At 40.7% G+C, this 15952-nt stretch overlaps 1 protein-coding gene across 2 annotated transcripts in view; it reads left to right on the top strand.

The window, feature by feature from the left end:
• CPVL (carboxypeptidase, vitellogenic-like) overlaps positions 1–15952 on the top strand; it is a 62841-nt gene that overhangs the window by 36109 nt on the left and 10780 nt on the right. For both annotated transcript variants that reach the window (XM_015405791.1, XM_015405792.1), the window contains exon 11: positions 12600–12782. In XM_015405791.1, the coding sequence (XP_015261277.1) occupies positions 12600–12782 (183 nt within the window). The remainder of the gene's footprint in view (positions 1–12599; positions 12783–15952) is intronic.

Raw genomic sequence — 15952 nt, 5'->3', positions numbered from 1 at the left:
ACAGGTAGTTAATATTTAATACCCAGTTCCTCGGCTGTAAGAAGCTATGTGGAGTCTGTTAAAAAATGTCAGTGAGTATTGAGTTAGTTCTCTTTTTCTATTGATTCTTGCCCGATAAGGTTTTTGTAATTAAATGCTTTTTAAAAGAATTGCACAAATTTTCTTTGGTCTATAGGAATATTGGATTTCCTTGTTCCATCTATTGCTATCTAAGAAGTTTCTCTATCAGGATAACTTGCCTTAGGTTAGGAATCTGTAGCAGCTTTCAAGAGTTTCATCTAGACAGGAAATTGTGGCAGGCCCTGTCGGTCATCATTAGACAGCCCATTAAATCCCAGCTAATTGTAACTTTATTCCGGTTTTTAATGTCTCAGTCCCTTAATTATCTTGTTAAAATCTTAACATTCAAACCACTGTGGTTAACTTCATTAGCTGACCCGAGGACTAGTAAAACAAAATTTGGAAAAGTTTCCTTCCAATTAAAAGTTAAAGTGTACTGAATCAGTTCTACCCACTAGCCTGAAACTACGGACTGTGGGTACAGATGCACATCCACATTGGCATGTTAGTTGAGTGCTTATTTATATTTTGCAATGTGCATTGATCTTTTCTGATAGCACTTCAATAATTATGCACATTCCACAACAGTATGTATATAAAGTATTAGCTGGGGGAGATGCTTTTTTATAAGAAGTGTTCATTTCATTGTCAGAATATAATGAACCATAGTGATTTGCAGCTTGGTATTGCCTGTAAAGAAGAAGAAGATGAGATTGGATTTATACCCCTCCCTTCACTACCCAAAGGTGTCTCAGAGCGGCTTACAACTCCTTTCCCTTCCCCTCCCCACAACAGACACCCTGTGAGGTAGGTGGGGCTGAGAGAACTCTTGACAGAAACTGCTCTTTTTCAAGAACAGCTGTGCCAGAGTTATGGCTTGCCCAAGGTCATCCATCCAGGTGCAAGTGGAGGAGTGGGGAATCAAACCTGGTTATCAAAGAGGTTATCAAAATAAAACTATATGCTTCCATGATATCACTCCTTTCTCCTAAACAATTGATATTGTCCTATCAATAACGTGTGCAAAACTGGATTTTATGTGCATGTCAATGCAAAAATATGACCACCAATACTCATAGTAGGTACTAATTAACATATTCTAAAATGATCATGAAGTTGCACTGCACTGAGTCCAAATCATGTAGCATGAAGAAAGTGATCTTCTGTTACAATGTCTTGTTGAAGGGAATGATGCCTCAATCCAATATGAGAACAAACCTGGTTACCAGGCATGCATACCCTCGCCTTGTGCAGTGTGCAGAGACTGAAGATTTATGAATTCCAGTTAGTCATGACATCTAAGTGTGCACACATTAATGTCTGTCTTTGTAAGCATGGTTCTTAAATAGGGTTGGCAGTCTCTCCTGGCAACTGGCAAGGGATTGGAGGACTTACTAGGAGAAAGACCCCAATCAACATTGCTGGCGTTGCATAGGATGTGATGTCATCATGCCAATGACTTCTAGGTGACACTCTGGTATTTGGACAAAAACTCTATTTTTTCCAAATACTAGAGCAGGGCGTCAAACTCATTTGTTATGAGGGCCAGATCTGACATAAATGAGAACTTGTTGGGCTGGGCCATGTGTGTCATAAAATGTAATGCCAGGTAGCGGAGATGTAAACTTTATAAAGGGCACAGACAAATACAATTTAAACTCTAAATAAAACACTCTTAAAATACTAGCACTCTTGCAATATTTTGTCTACTTAACAGTCTGTGCTAACTGACACCTCTTGCTTTGAATTATTGCATCAAAATGTCTGTGCTGTAGCAATCTTGAGTATGCTGTTCAGGTATGTATCTGTAAGCTGCAAACCTACTTTTGATTTATTGACATTCATTACAGAAATCTCATTCTCAGTGTTCTGATCCTAGGACCCAGAGGAAAACATGAAATGGCTGGGCATTATGAGCTTTTGTACATAAATTGCTTCATTTGCTGGTCAAGAACATGAGAAGACATCCTGGCACAGACTGAGGGCCATTTGTTTGTCTACAAAACTATAGTCTTCCCCAGAGAAATAACTACAACTTCCTACAAAGGAAATGTGCTGGGTGAACTTGGTCTGGACACACACGCTTGGCCTAATCCACCTCACTGACTTGTTGTTATTCCTCCTCTAAAATAGTTCACATTGCTTTCTTACTGAGAAAGACTGGATCATGAGGGCATGAAGACAGTGACAAGGGACTGGATCATGAGGGCATGAAGACAGTGAAAAGGGTGAGGGAACCCAGTTGCACCCAGGAGAGCCCTGGCATAAGGAGCTCAACAAAACACACACACGCACAGCATAAGAAGCCCAACAGAATGCGCACACACTGTAGCAAGGCACACAAAAGCTCATACCCTAAACAAAACTTTGTTGGTCTTAAAGATGCCTGATATTTCTGTTGTGCGACTGAGGCAGCCCAGCAAAGCAAGCTCTCCCTCGTTCCCTCCCTCCCTGCCTCCCATTAGGGAGGAGCCTCAGCCAGTGGAAGGAATGAAAGGCTTCCCTTTGTCTCCTGTATACGATTGAGGTAGCCTGGCCAGGAAGCGAGCTCTGGCTGGTGCCCTCCCTTCCCTTGGGAGGAGGAGGGAGAGGAGCCTCAGCCAGTGCTTTAGCAGACTCTTTCAATTGCACAGAAGAGGCTTGTCTATCTATCTCTCCTGTGCGATTGAGAGAGTCTGGTAAAGTAAGCTGTGATGTAGCAGTAGCAGCAGCAGGAAACAGCCAGGACCTTGCAGGCCAAATTGCAGCCCTCCGAGGGCCTGATCTGGACCCCGGGCCGCATGTACTACAGCATCACCTGGAAGTTGCTGGTTGATTATGTCACTTACCCTATTCTTAACCATAATTTAATTCTGAGAAAGAAACTAACTTCAGTTAGTGAAGATACTCACATTTGGAAGTCATGACAAATTGGAGTTATTTGAAAACTGGCATAACTCCCCATGATGGATCGAGTCTATCCCATGTAAACTCTGATTTGTTTGTGATATTCTGAATTGAACACATTTCTTCTAGGAGCCAGAGGCACTTGTGGTTTAGTTCAAACAAAAAGGCAATAGCTAGAGGAGGAAATGGATGGTGTAGTAGAGAAACAAAACATGGAATGACAAAATAGACAACTCTCCCAAGACTAGGAAAAAAGTCTTGCAGATCTCCATTTAAAAGGACCAGGTAGTACATTATGTGAAAGGCCTCTGCCTAATACCCAGGGGAGCCACTGCCAGTTGGATTAGATGGTACTGACCTGATAGACCAGTGATGACGAACCTTTTAGAGACCAAGTGCCCAAACTGTGACCCAAAACCCACTCATTTATCACAAAGTGCCAACACGGCAATTTAACCTGAATACTGAGGTTTTACTTTAGAAAAAACAACTCATACGTTAACTTAAGATGATCCAAACAAAGTAAGGAAAGCAATCCCAAATGCTTTCATTTCCTTAAAATTATTTGGCAGAGAATTTGACCCTTTAATGATGGTCTGGGCCTGGCTGGGGTGATGGCATGCGTGCCCACAGAGAGGGCTCTGAGTGCCACCTCTGGCACCCGTGCCATAGGTTCGCCACCACTGTGATAGACTAAGGCAGCCATGGGTTTTTCCTCTGTGGAATTCCAAAGGCATCTTTGCAAATGTCACCATTACCCAGCATTGGGAAAACCAGCTTAATAGCAAGGGCTGATTTTGGAATAAAGAAGCCGCTTCTGGAGAAAACGATTAAAGGCACACAGACATGTATATGCTGTAGTCTGTTCCAAGTTGCTCCCTTCCAAAGTGTATGCATGTGTGTTTTAAAAAAGGAGGGGGGGTGTTAATGTAGTGCTCATGTTACATAATAACATAAATGTTCAGGCCTTTATTTCTTCAAATTACTTCACCTGCATTCTTTATTTGAAATGAACGTGTGCCTCTTCACTTGTAGGAAGGAAAGCAAAGACCTGACCAAAAGCTCCTATTCTGCCTTAATGGCACCCGTGCCATAGGTTCGACACCACTGTGATAGACTAAGGCAGCCATGGGTTTTTCCTCTGTGGAATTCCAAAGGCATCTTTGCAAATGTCACCATTACCCAGCATTGGGAAAACCAGCTTAATAGCAAGGGCTGATTTTGGAATAAAGAAGCCGCTTGTGGAGAAAACGATTAAAGGCACACAGACATGTATATGCTGTAGTCTGTTCCAAGTTGCTCCCTTCCAAAGTGTATGCATGTGTGTTTAAAAAGGGGGGGGGTTAATGTAGTGCTCATGTTACATAATAACATAATGTTCAGGCCTTTATTTCTTCAAATTACTTCACCTGCATTCTTTATTTGAAATGAACGTGTGCCTCTTCACTTGCAGGAAGGAAAGCAAAGACCTGACCAAAAGCTCCTATTCTGCCTTAACACCTAATGATATATTCTGCAAGTCTTTATCCTTTTTAAATCTCTCTGCCTTGATTTTTCTTTGTCTGAGAGGTACATGTTGGACTTCTTACATATTCCTCCAGTTGTATGGCTAGTACACACCACTGTTTCTTTCCATTAGTCTTGTTACTCTCCACCCCCATGCCTAGCATGATGGTAGGGGCAAAGATGGTGATGGGTTTTTTAAAGGGGTGGCGTGATCCATGCGAATGGGTTAACACTGGGAGAAGGAGCAATGTGACAGATTGAGACAAGGGGATTATCTATTCCCCCCCCCATTTGTTAGCATTAGGTGATCTTGAAATAGTGGAAGTATCTTAGTTTGACAACATAGCTTGTTTTTCAATGTTCTGTTTAGTTTTGATTCAGACATGTAAGATGAGTGATATTCTTACTCTTTGCTCTCCTGCCCTTTGTTATCCATTGAAAGACATTTGTATGGTGATAAACAGGAAGGTTGAAGTGGGTCCTGATCCTATCTTTAACTGCTGGGAATGACAATTAAGTGCTAACGGCTGTCTCAGAATAACTGACTTTGCTCAGACATTATTGGCTAAGCCTTTTTGTAACACCTTTGATCTTGTATTCTACATGTTTGCCTCAAAGCAAGTGGCTCTTTCAAAAGCAAAGAATGACAGCTGCAGTGTTTACTCAATTTCCTGCTTCCTAGCGAAGGGCCTCTGCAAGGAAGTGCAGGAAGGAAGAGAAGGCCTTTGCACTGCCAGGCCAATGTCACAATGGGCTAAATGGTGAGTTTCCCCTGTGTGAGTCGTCCGTAGGGGACATTTCACAGACCTTTGTATGTTTTGTAGTGTTGCTGTTAACAATAAAAACTTCCTTTGGGCATGAGATTTACTAAAGTTATGCAAGTTACTTTATATTTCAATTGTCATTGTTTAAAATTTCATAACATTTTCTGTCTCTAATGGCCTGATCTTCTGATTCAGTGTTTGTTCAACTATAATGGAGCACTGCATCTATTGCTGTTCCCTGTACTAGGGCATGGACTTTACCATAGTTTATTATCTCTCGTCGTATTGCTGTGTCAGTTAAACTATGGCATGAGGAAAGTCCAGAGAGTCCGGGGACTTCTTAGTTTAGAAGAGAGACAACTGAGGGGGTACAAGACAGAAGTTTATAAAATTATGCATGTGGTAGAGTGGACAGACTCATTTCCCCCCTGTTCCAGAATACTAGAACTTGAAGACACCCAATGAAGTTAATGGGTAGTGGATTCAGAATGAACAAAAGGAAATACTTCATTTACACAATGATTGATTAAAATGTAGAATTCACTGCCAGAGCATGTAGTAATGGCCACAAGGATAGGTAGCTTTAGAAAGGGATTAGACACATTGATGGAGGACAGATCTATTAGTGGCTACTAGCCATGGTGACTAAAGGGAATCTCCATGTTCATAGGCAGTAAATCTTTGAATACCGGTACCAGGAGGCAACATCAGGGAGGCATTGGCCTCTATGTCTTGTTGTTGGATTTCCAGAGGAACTGGTTGGCCACTGTGTGAGACAGGATGTTGGACTAAATGGACTACTGGGGTGATTCAGCAGGGCTCTTCTTAGTATGGTGGTACAACAGCACTTTCACTATGACCGAGGTTCAGTATAAAGACAGAGTGCCCAGGAATAAAAGAAATTCTAGGAAGCCTCGTAGTGTAAGTCATATCTTCGTGTTATAAATATTTTTAAAAGCCCAAAGTCTTCAGTGGTTCTTAGCAAGGTGACACAGGAAGGGCAGTAAAACTGGAACTTCATTTATGGTCAATATGAGTCTTGCGCATTCCAGTTCAAAGACTGCTGTTTCCCCAGGTTTCTTGGCCCCTGGTGTTGGCACAGAACACATCCTGTGTTTGGTATTGTACACTGAAATTGCCTTGACAGCTTCCCTTGTAGCATCTAATCGCTTATTATTTGAGACAGGGCTGCCATGTCATTCTTAAGCTATCTGAAAATAAAAGTTTGTGCATGTGACAGAGAGACTCTTCATGCATCTGAAATAGGAGGCTGTATTTCAGAATCCAGGGGGTAACCTCAAGAGGCCTTCATTTGGCTGTTTACTGTAGCTCTGTTGGAGTATTTCCCCTTCCTCTGTTGATTGACGGTGACGAGCTATATCCTTAGATAACTGCGTGCAAAAATCCAAACGTTCTATTCTGGGCTTGTATTTCAGTCCTGTGTATTTTTTTGAATAAAAAACCCTGGATAAGTGAAACATTCTGCAGCTATTTAAACAGTGTAAAAAGAGGACATACTGTGTGCTTGAATGATTAAACTGACTGTAATGGAGGGTGTCCCCCCCTTTTGAAAACTGAATAGCATAAATTATTCATGCCATCTGAATCATTCAACAAAACTGTAATTATTGGCATGGTATCTGTATAAGATGATTCTATTAACTGTTGTTAGCTTAGCTTACTGAAATGGATTTGGGCTATGACAAAAAAATTGTTCATTGGGACTTGTGGTTTGTACCATCTCTTGGCTTTTACCAATTGCCATAGCTGTTGAATTATGGTTGCAGCTGTTAAAAATGGCAGTGCTTCCTCAACCAGTCAGGGGACATTTCCCTACTCAGCATTCCCCTCAGATATCCACAGAGGGGCTTAGTAGCGTTTACTGAGGGCCTTTTGGTTGACTAATTTTTGCGGAGTGCTCAGTACAGAGACAGCAGTTAACTGGATGTATGAGGCAGGCCAGAACATCTTGGTCTGCTCTTCAATCATAATTTCCTCCTGCAGGAAACCACAAAATATCATAGATTAAAGTCACTAGGGAAAGGAGCAAAAGTTTGTTTGTATAGTATTATGGTGTATTGTACATTTGCCAAACCATGAAAATGGAACTGGTTTTAAAAATATAACAGGAATAAGAGTTTTATTTATCACACACACTGTTTGCATTAAGTTGAGAACCTTGAGGTGTTCGAGCAGATATGCTCACAACTTTTAATGGCTGGTTCTGCTACCCACCAATTTCCCCAAAGCTGCCAACTGAATTTAAAACAAATTTTTAAAGACGAAAACCTGTTCACTGCCATTGCCGTGCCTAAATAGAGCGCCATGTACTAAAGGCATGAAATCTTAGCAGCGTTTTCAAGTTTGCCTTCATATTTTTAATGCCCAAATAAGTGCTGTATCTGTTTCTGTTTTTACATTAATTTGTGTTATGTTAACAATTGCACTATATTTGCGGACTTCTTTCATTCCTCACTGTAACATTTTCAGTACAGATTATTTTAATTTGCAGCATGTCAGAATTGTAACAATACTTCTCCTGCTTCACTATCTAATTGGGGATGTGTCCGTAGTAAGTTAACAGGTGATAAAATGGACGCTTCCCTCTTAGGCATTGTTATGACAGCATTCATTTGCAATGCATAACTGATATTCGGGTTTTCTGATTAGAATTTATCTGAATAAAAGTTGCTGGTAATCGCCAGTGAAGATGGCCATCCTTATATGACACAGCCACAACTATGTGATTAACGTCTGAGTTTGATGTGTGTAGACTTGGCTCTCAACTTCTGTTCTTTTCTGTTCATACAGTCTATGTTGGTGTCTGACGGAGGAGACAATGGGCCTACAAGGGTGTCTCTCTGCTTAGAATGGCACTACGAATCATGAAAAGCAAGGAACATGGGTGTAAAATGGCTGCCCCTCCACACATTGAGTCTACATGCATTCAAAACTTATGTAAAGTTCTATAAGTGCTCCCTTAAGAGAATATTTGTGTTGTTTTCTAAGATTCAAGCACGAGTTCCATTTAGAGACCCAATATCATGTCATGGTTAGTGTCATACCCAAGGTGAGATGGTCACTGAAAACAGTCATGTTATTGATACCCTTGTAGGCATAAGGAACAGGGGGTCCACTTTGGGCCCAGAGTTATAAATGGTAAGATGTTAGAGTTGTTTCTCATTGATCGCATAGACCAATTCTTGAAACATATCCCAACCCCCTACCCCACCCCCAGAAAAAGAACCATTATTGTAAATGGTGCACTCTTATTGGGCATATTATTCCCCCCAAAAAAACAACAACAACAAAGCACTATGCTGAATGAATTGACAGACTGTCTCCAGTACAGTGTATACTTGGAGTTCTTAAGTTCAAGATATTTTTTCCCTCTCTTTGAGGGCCAAACACATTATATATTACATGAGTTCACTATGGGGACTTGCCATACTGCAGCTGCAAGTCCCAGTTGGCAGCTTTTGCGTAAAAGTATTGCAGGGACTCAGTTTGGATCAGGACCATGGCATGGGGGAAGGAAAGGTTCAGTACTGTTTTCTGAAGCTGAAATGGCCTAGAAGTGTTATTTGCCTTTTCAGGCCATTTTGGCTTGGGAAACAGTAGTGTGGGGGTGGGGAGGCTACAACATTCCCAATCTGAATCTTCCTCTGCATTCCCAATCTGAATCTGGCCCCTGCAGTGCTTTTACATGGAGCTGACACCAGGCACTTACAACTGCATGCTATGATGAGGCAACTAATAAAAATGAGACTTCATGGGTAGTTTGCTGGTTATTTCACAAGAACTGTCAAGTGTCACCATTAACTCATAAAAGAATTGAAGCCTGACAGACCTCTGTCCTTTTTTAATGTCATTTGTTCGCATGTATGTGTTTGACCATCTTCATGAAACTACAGCATATTAAAAACTTATCAGAAAAGAGTAGCTAGTCTGAATAAGCAGTGCCAGTTACATGATGCTAGTAGGATTGTAAAAGTGAGGGTGTTTTGCCTCACCAACTGGGGCGGTGCTGTTTTTTTACTATGCTGTGTCTATTCTTATGTTAATTATTCCCATACTGTGGAGTGTAACAGCTGCAGGAAATTTTGCAGAGGCTATGGAGAATCAAGGTCTTTGAGGCATAGCTCCTTCATATAAACAGTGCAATTATTTTATTTGAGCTAGCTTGGGTGAGTCTTACAGAAAAGGCTTTTAACCCCACCAGGATTTTTTAGTAACAAAGAATTAATAGCTCATAGGAAACATGTGTGTATCACAGCCATACAAAGAGTTCCATCTTGGCTTGAGCCCTAAGAGTCTGCTGTTAGATCCTGACTGATACAAAACATATATGCTATTTGGGTGTGGGCTTTAAAGGGAAACTTAAACCAGGTTTGTTTGATATGAGACGTTTCTGCACCAATAACAGATTCTCCTTGTTATCTTCCTCCCCTCCCCTTTCTTTTAAGCAATATGCACTGCATACTAATAGAGTCTTTATTCAGAACCTTTCTTTTCCATTCACTGAGCCAGATATAAAGCTCAAATTTCTGGTAGAATCTACCACAACAGGCTGTGGGGCATTTTGGTGGTGCCCTTTTCCCCCCATATGTGGCACAGGCCAAGAACAGATGCTCCTTGGCAGTAGTGCTTGGTGAATTGCACTTAAAGTTGCTAGTCTAGCTACTGGATGTCCTGAATTTTTTTTTTTTTACTGTTGCTACTAAAATTACATTTGTTGTATTATTTTCATTGAATTTTTATTTTAAATTTTTGTTATTGTTTTAAGCCACCTAAAACACATGGAGAGGTAGTATTGTGTTTTAAGTAAACAATCATTGCCTTAATTGTATTTGATTTTCTTAGTGCTGATTTTTGTTTGTGCTCCTGAACAGTCATTAGTTCATAGAACCATAACTTGGTCCTTGAGTAACTGAGTGCAAAATGGAGGAGGGACAATCATAAACAGAAGAGCTTTTTGGTTTAAAAAAAATTCTGTTCTTTCACATTCCAACTGTGCATTGATCTTGCAGCTTTCAAATATATTTTTTAAACCAGGTTTGTTTGATATGAGACGTTTCTGCACCAATAACAGATTCTCCTTGTTATCTTCCTCCCCTCCCCTTTCTTTTAAGCAATATGCACTGCATACTAATAGAGTCTTTATTCAGAACCTTTCTTTTCCATTCACTGAGCCAGATATAAAGCTCAAATTTCTGGTAGAATCTACCACAACAGGCTGTGGGGCATTTTGGTGGTGCCCTTTTCCCCCCATATGTGGCACAGGCCAAGAACAGATGCTCCTTGGCAGTAGTGCTTGGTGAATTGCACTTAAAGTTGCTAGTCTAGCTACTGGATGTCCTGAATTTTTTTTTTTTTACTGTTGCTACTAAAATTACATTTGTTGTATTATTTTCATTGCATTTTTATTTTAAATTTTTGTTATTGTTTTAAGCCACCTAAAATACATGGAGAGGTAGTATTGTGTTTTAAGTGAACGTCTACTTCATATATTTCCATAACCCAATTGCTACCATGTTTTTATTTTTAATGAAAAGTGTGCTTTCTCAGTTTGTTGGGCCAATGAAAGCCAAAGGCTTAGAAAAAAAATATTGGCGGGGGAAAAGTTAAATGAGTGGAAGCGTCACTAGCTGTTTCTGGGATGTAACACTTCAGCTTAGAAGTCTGAAAGGTTCCCCTTATGCCAAATGCCCCTTGTGCACACAAGCAAAGCTTGCATGTTGGGGGGAAAGGTTCTGAACTAGCCTTTACCTTCTAATCATTTTTTTGTATGTGTATGAACAGCCCAAATGGCTCAGACTAGTTTGAGCTTGTGAGAGTTTGCAGCCTAATGAGGGTTGACCAGAGTTAGTACTTGAATGAGAGACCAGCAAGGAAGACCAGGGTTGGCTATGCAAAGAAAGGCAATATCAAACCACCTGTACTCATCTCTTGCCTTGAAAATGCCAGGGGGAGTCACCGTAAGTCTGTTGTGTCTTGACAGCCCATAATTATTATTGTTGTTGTTGTTATTATGGAAGACTTTATGTAGAATATCATTCAAATATTTGATTGAAGGGCTATGCCAAATACTTTTGACCAAAATGGGGCCAGTAGGAGAACCTGAGATGCTTCTCTCGGTCATGCTTTCCCCAGCCTACTGTTTTGTGCTTGTTCATTGCCTCTTGTGGAAGTTTCTTCAGCACTGTCTTTCCAATTGGGCTTTTTCCTCGCAATGTGAGTCCATCCAGTAAGGGGTTGTGTTGTGGACATGATAATGTCACAGTACCAAATAGATGGCATCACTGAGTCAAAATTGTGCTTCACGTATGTCATTTTCCTCACTTTGTATTGATGGGAGGGGCATGATTGAAGTGGATATGGGTGAAAGAAGGGGAGTTCCAAATGGAGAGGTGTGCTCTGGTTCAGTCCTCTTTGAATTCCTTGCTACCGCCTGAAATGATGCATCTCAGCAACAAGTAGACCACTGGGGCTTCTGCTTGTCTGTTTCAGCTTCAGTAGCTGTTGGATAGCTGTCTTCCAAGCTTAGAATGTATGCTATACCTCATACTGCATTATTCTCCATTCTAGTTTTTTACTGTTTTATAGATCACAGAGAGGCAGCATAGTATAGTGCAGGGGTGTCAAACATGCGTCCGGGGGCCCAGATCAGGCCCCCGGAGGGCTTCTGTCAGGCCCGCAGTGGAACTTGGCTGTCTTCTGCTTCTTCTTCCAGTTCTGCTGCTGCTGCGTCATTGTAGGTTTGCAGCTTACAGATATGCACCTGAACAGCATACTCAAGACTGCAACAGTACAGTTTGATGCAATAATTCAGAGCAAGAGGTGTCAGTTATCAGACACTGTTAAATAAAATATTGCAGGAGTGCTAATTTTAAGCATTTTTTTATTTTAAGTAAAAAAAATCCTTTGTGTTTGTGTCCTTTATAAAGTTTATATTTCCGCTACCTGGCATTACATTGTATGACACACATGGCCTGGCCCAACAAGGTCTCATTTATGTCAAATCCGGCCCTCATAACAAATGAGTTTGACACCCCTGGTATAGTGGTTAGAGTGTTGAAAGACCCAGGTTCAACCCCCCCCCCCTCCATGCCACAGAAGCTTACTGGGTGACCTTGGGCCAGTGACACACTCTCAGCCTAACCTACCTCACAGGGTTGTTGTGAGGATAAAATGGAGAAGAGGAGAATATTGTAAGCCACTTTGAGTCTCCATCAGGGAGGAAAGTGGGGTAGAAACAAAAGTAAATAAAATAAATTTATTCTTTGGGTGGATTGGTCAGATCTAAAACCTTGCTTGCTTGGCCTCTGTTTATCCAAATGTTGCAATTGTCTTGTGTGTTGCTAACGTGTGTCTGTTTTCCAGGTTCTTTTATACAATGGACAACTTGACATCATTGTAGCAGCCCCACTGACAGAGCGTTTTTTGCCTACGGTGCCGTGGGCCAAAGTGGAGGAGTACAAAAATGCCGAGAGAGTTGTATGGAAAGTACGTCCTGCAGATCCAGATGTAGCTGGCTATGTACGCCAAGCAGGTGAATTCTATCAGGTAAGAGAAAATTTCCCTATGATACAAAAACTACATTTTAAATGAGCAGGGTTCAAGCTCAGCTCCGCATACTGTCTGCAGACGAGTGAAATGAGTGAAGCATGTCTAGAAACTGTGGTGCTGGAGAAGGGTTGTGTGTGTTTTCAATGTTCCCGGTGCCCACACATAAACACACTTCGTGATTTTCCCTAGAAACTGTGGTGCTGGAGAAGGGTTGTTGTGTGTGTTTTCAATGTTCCCTGTGCCCACACATAAACACACACCGTGATTTAAATCTCCAGAGCTGCTATTTACCCCTTAGGGAATATGTACATGTATCAGTGGTGCTGGAGAAGTTTTATGGAGATCATGGACCACCACAAAGACAGATAAGTAGATCCTAGATTAAATCAAGCCTGAATTCTCCCTGGAAGCTAAAATAACCAAACTGGGGCTATCATAGCATGAGGACTCACCAGAAAAGACAGTAATGCTAGGAAAAGTAGAAGGCACTAGGAAAAGAGGAAGAACCAACATGAGATAGATTGACTCAACAAAGGAAGCCATGGCTTGCAAGACCTGAGCTAGGCTGGTTGTTTTGGAGGACTTTACTTCACAGGGTTGCCATAAGTAACTTTACAGTATGTAACGCGCACACAGGTACCAATATGTTTTCCCTGTGAAGGTTGCTAGGAGGCTAGATGGGGGGGCGGGGTGGATTTTCACTGGGAAAATAGCATTGGGAGAAAGGTTAAATCCCTGCTTCTCAAATGCTGTGGTCCTGATCCAGTTCAGGGTGAACAATACTCCCATGGCTTATATTAAAAGAAGTTTAAAGAAATACAAGATGTGATAATGAATGTCCACACTAAAATGTGGTTTTTCCTGCTGTCAGCAAAAAAGTAGTAAAAATATCTCACTAAACAGCAGCTATTTTTAAGCTTTGCCATCTTTAAACCAGGACACGTTAATTATTCTCCTACACAACCTTATTTAGGAATAAACCTGATTGGACTTGTTTGCACTTTCATCTAAATCTACCTTCCCATGTTCTATAGGTTGTGCCTCACAGAATTTGGGATTGAGTGTAGGACCCTGTAGTCTGGCTGTGCCTTCAGTTGTCATTGTTCCTTCACCACTGTTTATTGAATACCAGAGGAGCCCTAGTAATATGATCATGTCCCCACAAACTTGCAGTCTAGTACAGCTCGTGATGTGTCAGAGATAATTCCAAATGTTTCTTAGTTCAGTAGAGATTCCAGTTTGCATGAAGAAATGATCGTCTTGGGGTGGGGAGAGAAGTGTAATTGATTTTTGCAGAAAGCACTAAGCAACTGATCAGTGTTGTGGTCTTTGATCACTGTTGACAAAGATGGCATTCATACTTGATGCCTGCTAGCAAAAAAAAAAAAGGCATAATCTCTCCCCCCCCCCCCCCCCCGCACAACAGCTGCAAACACATAACTGAGTGTTTTGTATTGCGCTGCACTGGCTTGTCACAAGTGATTCAGTGTGTTTGTGTGCATCATAATGAGCTTCATTGTGGGCTCTTGCAAGCATGCTCTGCTCCTACAGTTCCTGTAACAGCTTGTGGAACTCAGTCTGGTATTTTAAATACATATATATAGCATACACACCCAGTAAGTTATGAATAATGGGAATAAAACTTTTTTCAGTTCTGCCCATCTTCTTTGCATTTTCTGTGATTTGACCACTATCCTACGAGAAACAAAAATACAGAGATTCTGTTATGTCCAGAATACACCAAAGAGAGATGTTCAAAAAAGTTAATCCTGAATTTTTCTGATCTACCCTTGGTTTGGGATAATTAAGAAGGGCTTTAATTGCAAATTCAGTCCAGTCCAGTGGGTTTGGCATGTTGCTGGTACACCAACCATTATCCTTCAGCCGCACGTTTATTTGCTGGTGCAGCATCTCTTAAAATAGGAGCAAGGTCATGTTTTGTTAGGTTGCTGTTAAAATGATTTAAATGGTACACGTACTCAAGAGATGATATTTTTGTATAAGCTCAGTAGACAAGATTCCTGTTATCTAGCTACTTTTATAAATCTAATTTATAACCCAGAATTGTTTATTGGAAAATCCTTTATTTACTGTACCATCTGAAATTGACTGACTGCTGCTAGCATGAATCCACACAGTTTTGGCTTTACTAAAAAGTACCTGACTCTCTGCAAGTGTTTGGTGAAAACAGAATGGGACTATAGTAACCTGTAGCTACTTCAGATGGAATCAGATTGTTCAGACAATATAAATAAAAGGGCTGCCTTTTGCAGTCAGTAAACTCCTAGGTTTATAGACATTTTGGATATGGAATTGCTATTTACCCAACTATTTTCTTGCTGGGATAAAATTCTTCAATTAGTATGTAATTTAGAAACAAATCCTGTTGGATTTTTCACAGTAATTTGAGAATGCTTGGCTTAGTTAGCAACAAGTTTAGATTTCACTTCCAGTCATGTGGCTAAGTGCTTTTCTGAAACCGGGTCCTTCTAAGGATTTGGGGAAGTTTGCTGAATTGCAATAAGTCAATATGAATAAATGTATTTCTAATCAAAGAAAGGAGCTGTTAAATAGATTTGGAATAGTAACTGCCAAGGGCAGCTAGTTCCCAGCAAGAAAAATCTTGGCTTTGTTGAAGTCTTTGTCAGACATAAAATACAGTTATTTGCTTCATACTTTGAAAGTGAGCGAAGTTCCTAATGCCACATATTATGACAGTACTTTTCTAGAACCTTCTGTGCATTTGTAAAGGTTTGTTTTGATATTTCATGTGGCTTTTCCTTGAGCTTGTGAACTACATACAGAAATGTGTTCTTAAGAAATCATAATGGCATTGAATATAAGGATTAAAATGCTTAAAACTGAATTCCTTTGTTGATTTTGCTGTGTCTTTTTGAATAGTTTTTCATTTGTCAAAATACCTAGTATCAATTAATTACAGAAGAGATGGTAACCATAACTCAGTGGTAGAATTTGTGTTTTATATATGTAGAAATACTCTCAAATTGGGTGTCTAGGGAGACACAGTAAGCTGGGCTGTAGTGCCGTCCTAAGCAGAGATATATTATTCTGAGCCCAGTGAAGTCAGTGGGCTTAGAAAGGTGCAAGCCTGCTTAGGATACTACTGTTAATGTGAACTGTTAATGTATACTCCTTCACTCCCCCCC

The sequence above is a fragment of the Gekko japonicus genome, unplaced genomic scaffold (genome assembly GCF_001447785.1).
Source record: "Gekko japonicus isolate JY-2015 unplaced genomic scaffold, Gekko_japonicus_V1.1 scaffold126, whole genome shotgun sequence".
Classification (NCBI taxonomy): Eukaryota; Metazoa; Chordata; class Lepidosauria; order Squamata; family Gekkonidae; genus Gekko; species Gekko japonicus.
Note: the sequence above shows the minus strand (reverse complement) of the source record. Positions and strands in the feature narration are given on the sequence as shown.